At 43.3% G+C, this 10,170-nt stretch overlaps 1 protein-coding gene across 1 annotated transcript; it reads right to left on the bottom strand.

Annotated features, from left to right (window-relative positions):
* Positions 1 to 4,076: 4,076 nt before the first annotated feature.
* LOC123158786 (keratin-associated protein 9-1-like) lies at positions 4,077 to 4,909 on the bottom strand. The gene has a single exon (XM_044576630.1). The coding sequence runs from the start codon at positions 4,554 to 4,556 to the stop codon at positions 4,077 to 4,079; it is 480 nt and encodes a 159-aa protein (XP_044432565.1). The 5' UTR covers positions 4,557 to 4,909.
* Between the last annotated feature and the right edge of the window lie 5,261 nt (positions 4,910 to 10,170).

The raw sequence follows: 10,170 nt of genomic DNA, 5'->3' as shown, positions 1-10,170 counted from the left end.
TGCTCCCTCATCTCTCCTCAATCTGTTCTTCCATAGAGTAGATTTTTTTTGTTAATTAGTAAAAATTCAAACTAGCTAGGTTAACTAGGTTGGCTAGCTAGGTTAACTAGTTTAATTAGGTTAATTATCTAGGTTAACTAGGTTAACTAGCTAGGTTAACTAACTAGGTTATCTATAGTAAGTGCTTAATAGAACTAGTTTATTTATAGTTATTTATAGTAAGTGCTTAATAGAATTAGTTTATTTATAGTAAGTGCTTAATAGAATTAGTTTATTTATAGTAAGTGGTTAATATATTTTGTTTATGCAGAAATCAAGTTTGCCCATGCCTCATCCTCGCAGTCATCCCCATCGTCGACCCCTTAAGACCTCTATGTGAGAATAGCTAAATGATAATGTGTTGTAAATGTTGAGGACGAAAATGCTAGTGTTATATAGTTGCCATGTCATTGATGTCGATGATGACGCATTCTGACTATACAGGATGTCTTGGTGTTCTTGTTTGCAATGTGCCTCCGAGTGGCCTATGTTTTGCCGAAATGTTGATTCGTTTCTCTCCCGGCAAATTTCAGGCGCTCGATATGTCCTGCCTTTAGCAAAGGTCATGCCGATTTTTTTCATGAATTTTAGCATGACTTGTGCTACAATGTAGGGCATATCGAGAGCTTGTGATTTGCCAGAACATGAATTCAATGATATTTCGGCAAAACATAGGGCATTTTTTCTATGTCATTGCTCGATATATGGAACGGGTTGACTTTAGGTCTGTTTCAGCTCCTTGTGTGTCTTTGAGTGAGGGAGAGTGTCCACCATATATATATTTGAGAGAGTAAGAATGTCGAATGTTGTCGTGGGGGTCACTTCTCCTTCTTCTCTTTGTGCTAGACCTTTGTACTAGGGGAAGAAGGAGTAGCGACCATCATCAATGGTCGAAAAGTTGGTGAGGGAGTGTCCACCATATATGAGAGAAGAGGAATGCCGACTTTTGTCGTGGGGATCGCTTCTCCTTCTTTTCTTTGTGCTATATATTTGTAATGCACTAGGGAAAGGAGGAGTAGTGACCATCACCGACGGTCGCAATATCAGAGAGGGAGTGCCCACCATATACGTGAGATGAGAGTTTAGGAAGGAAGACTCGGTAGACCTAAAGTCAACCCGTTTCATATTGAGTAATAATGATATGTGTGTTGAGTTTCCTAGTAGTTGCCTTCGATCGATTTTCAATTAATGTTTCAACTATAAACATAGGAAATGTTTGACAACGAAAAGGATTTTGGTATGTGTGAATACTACGAAGACGAGCACGGCCTATGCGATAAGCCTCGCCTAGTTGGTGGTAGGCGCTTCAGCATCAAGCTGGATGAGACCTTCGAAGTGGATACAGTAAGTCTCAACGACAAGTCTTTTTTCGTAATTAAGCATAACTTCTTTTTCTTTTGCTTCAACTTATAATTTTAATATTCTTTTACTATTCTACTAGCGTATCCCCTGCCATGCAAGAATTTATGTCTTGGATAACATTGGTTTCAGTATTATGAAAAGTATGGAGGTAAAGAGAGTTCACTTGAGGACCGAGCATGGTTACATTTTGCCCTAAAATTACACAATGCAGACACCTACACCTATTTTGAATACAAAAATTGGAGACCACTATGCAAGGCTTATGCATTTGAGCCTGATATGCTTATCACCTTTGATATTCGCCCAGAAGATGATATTGAAGGTAATATCGACATCTGAGTCGATGTGCAGACGCCTCTGGTTCTACCATTATGCGAGTTTCTCAACCATATTTATTAAGTAATTTATATTGTTTATTTAAAAATAGTTGACAACTAATTTCTATTGACAACTTATTTCCATTCAAGCAAACATGTCCGGCGCTTCGTAGACAGCACCTACTACTGTCCCGGGGCTGAACTAAACTCCGAGGAGATAGGTCAATATGTTTCATTACTTGAGGATCTTGATACTGTCAAGGCAGGTTATTTTCCTGGATTTCAAGATATTAGTACTCTAAACATGCGACCACTAGTGTGCGTATTGAACTACTGTCACATCTATTTAGGAAAGATGGTAAAAATTTTACTATTTGTCCTCAGTGCATCTTTTGCATGCATTATTTTTTAAGCTAAACTTCATTACTAAGTATGTTACTATGATGTTCTTCAACAGGGACTCCCGATGAATGTTGTGCCTCATTGGATCGAGGCTAAAGGTCGCATGACAATGGTTAGCTTACGGCCAAGATAGCCTACATTGCACATGAGTGCATTCAAGATTTCTCGAAGCGAGCAAGTCTTAATAGTCAAAGACTGGAGCAAAATTGTGAAGGATCACAGAGAAGTACTAGGGGCAGCAATCAGAAGCGCATCCCACAATTAAGAGACAAGTTCATCTACATTCTCCAATATGATGAAGCAGGAGTGCTACACATGTTCTATGTTATTTTACCTGAGAGACAGCAGCAAGAGTGATTAGCTAGTTAGAATGAGTCTGAAGATGATGATGTGCTACACTATGGCTATGATGATTATTTGAAGATGATGAAGATGATTAGCTAGCTATAATGAGTTTGAAGATGATGATTAAATAGCTAATGTTGGTGGTAATGGTTATGATGATTATTTATAGCTAGTGTTGGTGGTGATGATATGATGCAAGAGTTTTTATATTAATATGATGATGATGTTGATCATGATTATCATGATGATTTGTTATTATGCTCATGATTAGTTTTATATCATTGGTGGAAGGAATGTGGATTAGATTCATGTGGATGGATCAAAAGTGACCAAAAGTTGAATTAGTAGGATCGTCGTCCTAATTCAACTTTTCATTCATCCAAATGAATCTAATCCATGTTTCTTTCTCACAATGATATATTAATTCATCATGGACATAATGATATAACAACCTCTTAATTGGTATTGTATCAAAATTTGTATAACGGAGTATAAATATACTAAAAATAAAAAATGAAAAACAAAATAGTAGTAGCGCTGGGAAGGAAAAGCGCTACTACTAGTTAGATTAGCAGTAGCGCTTGTATGTAGAGCGCTACTGCTAAGTAGCTACTCCCTCCGTTCCAAAATAGATGACCCAACGTTATACTAACTTTGTACTAACTTTAGTACAAAGTTGGGTCATCTATTTGGGAACGGAGGGAGTATAACAGTAGCGCTGGACGGAACGCGCTACTGCTAAGTGTTAGCTGTAGTGCCGTATCAGTAGCGCGGTATCCCGCGCTACTGATAGCTCTCAGACCCGCGCTAATGCTAGGCTTTTCCTTAGTAGTGTCGGCTTATAGCGCCCACCGTCAAGGAGGCGTCAAGTGCGGTGAGGATGGCCACGTGATAGGTGCTCTGCCGAGCCTCGGGTGTAAGCCGATTTTTTTTACGGAATATGCCAAGTTTTCTTTATAAGCCAAGTGTTTTTTGAGCTGTACTCGGCTTACTCGGTTTATTAGCCCTGTGTTTGCCGTGTGTCTTTTTTTTTTTGCGTGGTACTCGGCTTAGCCCAGTGTAAGCCGAGTACCTGAGAAATAGCACTTGGCTTATGCTCAGACACTAGGCAACGCGTGTTTTTCCCATAGTGTTTACAATGCTTTCTTGTGCATGTAATTACCTTGTAGTCGTTTTGTAATTATTTGCATTTGCAACTAAGTGAGAATGAGCCCTCTTTAGTCTTGACTCAATGTAAACCGCGTGTAATACTGTTGTACGGTTAGTGTAAGTTGATCATTTGCATACAGCTATCAGCTTCCCATTGGCTGTAAAATTTGAATAAAGACTAATTTATTTTCAGTCGAATGTCAAATAGACAATCTCAAACTTTAAACCACCAATATAAATTCATAAGGTAGCCATCAATATCTACAAATAGAAATGCTGGCCGACATATATGCTTTTACTATAGTAGACAGACTGAAGAATCAAACTCGAAGTAACCATGCTGATTGAAGCCGTCGTCTTGAATCATCATTATACGAAAAGCAAACTCCAACGACTTGACAAACCGCCATACATGCTCCTGCAGAATCTTAGCTTGCAGGACGATCGACGATGAATCCACGGCTACTGGATGCCACATTCTCCTCTGAGTCCGCGTGACCTCCCCTTGTTGCAGCCGTGTCCCAGTGGCGGCTTGCGCACAACGCAGCCGTAGATGTAGAAGCGGCAGCTAGGCAGGCCACAGGGGCTGGAGTCGCAGCCCGGCGTGCAGCAGGACGGGTAGCAGGACGGCGCCACCTTCTTGCAGCACGCCTCATTGCAAGCCATGTCGCACTTCTTCTTGCAGCACGCCTCATTGCAAGTAGCCATCTCGCACTTCTTGTTGCAGCACGCCTCCTTGCAAGCCATCTCGCACTTGTCCTTGCAGGCCTTCTCGCAGGCCTCCAGGCAGGGGTCCTTCTTCTTCTCGGGCTCCTTTGGCTTGTCGTCTGCGACGCTGATGACAACTGCGGCGAAGCACGACTTCCTGAGACACTGCAGGAGCCGCACCGGATCGACGGTGCCGACCACCGTCAGCGTGCACTTGTCCTGGTCAATGTCCATGGACTTGATCCCTGAAAATTAGTACATACATTTTGGTAAAGAAGAGTGGAGAGGGGTGCGAGATAGATAGAGGTTGGATTGTGAGGGAGAGAGGTACCCTACCCTTGAGCTTGGCAGCAGTTGACAGGATCTTGCTCTTGCACTTGTCGCCGATGAGATCAGCTCTGATCAGGATCTTCTGCAGGTCATTCACAAGTGAAAACACAGGCGTTCACTATGAGTGTACACCTTTAAATTTGTTCGACGGAACCCCGGCCCCAAAGACATAAGCAAAACCAAAGAACATGCATGATGGCTAATTACCTTGGACATAGTGAGCTAGCCGTGAACCTGTGAGTCTGTGACACCCTTGGACTTTGGGGCGCAAACTCTTTAAGGTGGCAGACCCTGTCTGCTTCCAAGCCGTTTATATAAGGTGGCAGTCAACTCAGCAACAACCATGTTTGGTCCCACGTAGGAGCTAATATGGTTGTACACTACTACCGTCTACCGACCGGTCAGTACAGTACAACTAACTCCTTTCTTAATACAAGATGTTTATTTGTTTGTGGTTCATCTGTACGTCCAAGTGTCAAAGTCACTGACTGGTTTAACAAGTCCCAACGCGCAAGTTGTATACAGTGGCAACGCAAGAATCAAATCAATTCATATGTCAATGCACCATTGGCTAGGACTTGGTCATGCTAATCGTTGTACTTCTACTGGTTGAAACATTATTTTCTTAATATACTTGCTGCGCTATAGTTCCCGGTTCAAGTTTTGGTCCTTGTTACTCTCCCCCCCAACGTTGGATAAGTTCTCAAGTGCAAACTAGCAAGAAAAACTCAATTTTACTAAATACGAAAACTAAATGCATATTTGTATCGTATTTTAACAAAGATTCAGTTTCACCAATTTGGCTCGCACTTCTCAAATGTTGAACTATCGTCTGGGCTGTGGAACCTAAAGCCGTAATTTTGCAGATACCTGTGCTAGTTGTTGGTTGACGTTCCATGGGTTCACTAATCCTCTGCTGAAACACATATGGAAACTAAATATTACCAATAAGATAAAGAGTATTCAAAACGTGCCATGTCTTCTCGCAGCGTGCTGTGGAGGGTCACTGTATGGAGGTGATCAACACCATGCAAGGAGGCTTCACAGTTTTAGAAGCGGCCACCATTTATGCTGATATTAACGTCGTCTCTCCAGTATATACCTCGGTTTCTTTCGTTCACTGCCCAAGGGAGACGACTGTAGTCTCTCATGAATTAGCTAGGCTAGCGGTCTAGTGCCACCATCAACGTGGATAGAGGAGCCGTCAGTATCGATTGTTAGGTGGTTGGTGGATGATGTAACAATCCATTGATTTAATAAAGTTACCAACCGCTGACTTCAATTATTAATTCCAGTTTCTTATCGGGAAACTACTTCATGTATAATAACTAGATATTGTTATCATGGTAATTGTTCACTTGCAACATGACAACCTTGATGACATAACGTGGCAATTGGTGGCGATGAAAAAATCGCCAAAACAAAACAACATTATATCTTGTTTTAAAGCTCTCGTTGAGACGAACTCACCAGTCAAGACTAATTGCTAATCAGTTTAATGGTTTGTGAGACAAATCATTTGTAAAATTTAAATTTAGAAACTAAAGCCAATGATGTTAGCATGATGTGAAAGATTCTGCATGCATGTATCCCCTCTCTCTATGGAGCAAAATCCGATAAAATAGTTGCTGCACCTTAAAGCTAACTAGCACACATATTCTAGTCAAGCTCGATGGAGACCGATGACCACTGTGACCGTGACCCTCCACGGCACGCTGCAAGAAGACATGGCGCGTTTCGAATACTCTTTATCTTATTGTTAATTTTTAGTTTCCATATGTGTTTCAGCAGAGGATCAGTGAACCCATGGAACGTCAACCAACAACTAGCACGGGTATCTGCAAAATTACAGCTTTAGGTGTTTGACGGGTTTTTGTACCAAAAAATCTTAATTTATTTGTTCGAACCGTGGTGGACCGGCATGCAAATAAATACAACCGGATATGAGAGAGAATATACCTTTGATGTAGCAAAGTGATACCATATGACGTGTGGGTCCCACACATTGATGAAAATTCAAAATAAACGAATATATTCAATATTATACTCTATTGGTAGAGTTCATCACGTAGAATACAATGGTGCAAACAGATTTAAGTTCTACACTTTAGTTTAAGAAAAAAAACAATTGCTGGAGAGAAGAAATAGGTGTGTGCAAGCTAGCACAATATTCTAATTAGCGCACACCATGTATGGCTGGCAACATGACAAGCTAAGGCCAATACGTGGGGCTGGCTGCCTTCGGGTGATTGGCTGGCCATGTTGTTTTATTAGCGTACGGCTCATTAATTAAATTGCTGCCCACGCAATGGATTCAACATTAGATATGGTTTGTTCAGATTTGAACGGACCGCACACGTTTTCTCAACTGACTTGATCCTCGGCGTATGCCTATTAAAGGCAGACTCCCGTGCAGCCGTAGGGAGAGGGAGAAAAATCAATCTGACTTTGCTATGTAGGGCAGAAGGCACGCCGGCCGTGAATCCATATAGCTCGGTGACAGAGAAACCGGTTACATGGTGCCAGCTTGGTGATAGAGAAACCAGCTTTACGGCGAGGCGCTGCCAATGCTTATAGCCACCTATTAAACAGATTATCCATGAGCAAAACAAGGAGATGAATCAATTTTTTTTAGAACATAGACGTCAGAGACGTCCGGCTTTAATAAATTAATAAAGCCCACAACATTAGGCAGCGTGCGAACAAGTATCAGGCCAAACTAAACCGAGGCTAGACAGCCAAGTTTCGAAACAGAGCCAAGAGGCAAGACCGGTGATAAGTGCGTTACATGGCATAGCTAGCCAGAGTAGCGAGCACGCAGGCTCAAAGGAAGCAGGACCAAAAGGGCCGCCTATCCCTATAAGGCAGCAGACGGAGGAGGCGACGGGGCTCGGGACACCGAGTAGACTGTGCGGAGCCGAGCGGTAGCAAGTCGATGGAGATCAGCATCCTGTTGCCTTCCCAGCGGAGCCCACTGCTGCAAGAATAAGACGCATTTGAAGATAACATCGGCGGGGTGAGAGGGAAACGCTCCCTCAATAGTAAACTTGTTGCGAATATGCCATAAGGCCCATAGCAAGGCCGAAGCACACGTCCACATTATCCGGCGCAAAGAGCCCGGGGTCGCAGCTAAGTAAGACACAAGCTCAGAACGTGAGCGTGGATCCCAATCCACCCCAGCGGCCTCCCTGACCGCACTCCAAGCAAACCGCGCCAATGGGCAGCGAAAAAACGCGTGGTCAGCATCTTCCGCGTTATGACACAGAGCGCACGGTCCGGAAGCAGGGCCCTTGCGCTTGGCTATATTAATAGAGGTAGGAAGGCGATCCTTACATAATTGCCAAAGAAAGACCTTAATTTTTAGCGGGATTCGCGCCTTCCAAAGCCCCGTGGCTGCCATAGGGGCATGCCCGCGACACAGCTTCCTGTACATTGACTTGACAGTGAACTTGCCAGAGCCCGAGAGTCTCCAAGAGACCTCATCAGCGGAGTCCGATAAGCGAACGGTCGCAGTCAAAGCCCGCACGTGATCCCACTCGGCCTGCTCCGGTCCCACAAGCTCCCTTCGGAAGAATATGGGGGGCGGGGAGGCACTGAGGGCCGACGCCACCAGTTGATTGGGATCAACCGCGATGGCGTAGAGGTGGGGGAACTCCGACCAAAGGGGTTGCTGGCCAATCCACACGTCGTGCCAAAACCGGGTGGAGCGGCCATTGTAGACCGTAAACCTCGCTCCCCTGGCGAAGTACGGTTTGAGGTATTGGATGGAGGTCCAGAAAGGTGACCCGTGAGGAGATGCCTCAAAGAAATTCCCATGAGGGAAGTACTTGGCACGAAGGAGGTCAATCCAGAGGCCGGTCCCTCCCTGGGACAGCTTCCAGATCCACTTGCACATAAGTGCTATGTTCATCAGCTTAGAGTTGATGACCCCGAGACCCCCCTAGGTTTTAGGTCGACAAACGGCTTGCCACTTAACCATGTGGTACTTCCGTTTAGGGCCCGCACCTTCCCAAAAGAAACGTGCCCGGGGAGTATCCATTTTCTTATGGACGCCATCCGCCAACAAGGAATCATGTTACATCAGTCGGCATGATGACGATTCTCCATGGCCGACGGCGCTGAGTTCTTCCTCGTCGGGTGTCAATCTATACGAAGGTGAGTCATAAGATGAGAAAAGAGCAATATATTGATGGGAAGATAGTAACAAATACTGGTTTTGGTCCCATGAAGAAAGCAATCCACGCATAGCTGTTCTTCTAGAATCGGCTGTGCATATACACAACCATGGTACAACTGTTTCATCCACGTTGACCATGCGGAGAAAATACTACTGGTTCTATGTCCGCCACTCTAGATCATCCAAGTGGGATGCTAGAATTGGGCGTACATGCATCTATACAAACATGACACTACTGCCTCACCAATGTTTGTCATGAAGAAAACATGAGCAGCACGTGGCAAAGCTCAAATTGGCGGACACCAGCCAGGCCAAGGCCACGATGAGAAGAAACAACAAGCCCTAGGCTGCGCGTCCCAAACACTGAGAAGGACTTGCTCGAGAGCCGGCCGAGAAGCAAGAACACGCCGAGGCTCTCGTCAAGTTTCTCATCTAATCTCACCTAAGCACTCGCTCGGAGTACGCCGATTCACTAAACAAAACAGCGACGCCGTAATACCGCGTAGATGCCGAGGTAACTTCCATATACATATCAACCTTGCACCTATTCTCTAAAAAACAGAAATGTTAATGCCCACACGTGTGAGCGTTTGCACATCGCCCACACGCCTCCATCACCACTCATTTTGCCACGTATGAATAGATGACATCAGCAGAATTTTTTTTGGTTTTCGACTTAAAAATGTTGTATCTCCTAAATAAAAAAACGAACTAAAAATCCATTTTCATCATTAAATCCGTCTCGACGAGATCTTCAAAACTAGACTCCATGTTGATATGTTTGGACGATTTTTTTTTACCAGAAGTTGCCACGATGTTTACACCGCAGTTGCCATAGGGCTTAAACTAAAGTTGCCATGTGACAATTTTAGTTTGTAGATCATGGCAATTTTAGTATTTTGATGATGGCAATTCCAGTACTTTGACCATGAAAATTATTTTTTGTATGAACCATGGCAATTTTACGTGCATGTATCATGGCAATTTTAGTTTATGGTTCATGGCAAGTCTAGTTTCTTAATTTCCCGTTTTATAAATGTCAAAATTTATTTTTAAATGTAGAAGAAAATAGCTGAAACATATCATGGAAACTTCAGTGTAAACATCATGGCAATTCATATGCAATAGACATGGCAACTTTTAATCCAATTTTTTTTCATTAAAACATATCAACATGGGATCTAGTTTCAAAGATCTCATCGCGAGGGATTTAATGGTGAAAACGGATTTTCAATCGGATTTTTCGTTTAAGAGATAAAATATTTTAAAAACTGAAAATCCAAAAAGATTCCTGCATGCATGCATGCGATGACGTGGCAATCTGTTTACATTAGAGACGTG

This window comes from Triticum aestivum, chromosome 7B, assembly GCF_018294505.1.
Source record: "Triticum aestivum cultivar Chinese Spring chromosome 7B, IWGSC CS RefSeq v2.1, whole genome shotgun sequence".
Taxonomy (NCBI): Eukaryota; Viridiplantae; Streptophyta; class Magnoliopsida; order Poales; family Poaceae; genus Triticum; species Triticum aestivum.
This window is presented reverse-complemented; position numbering and strand designations above follow the sequence as displayed.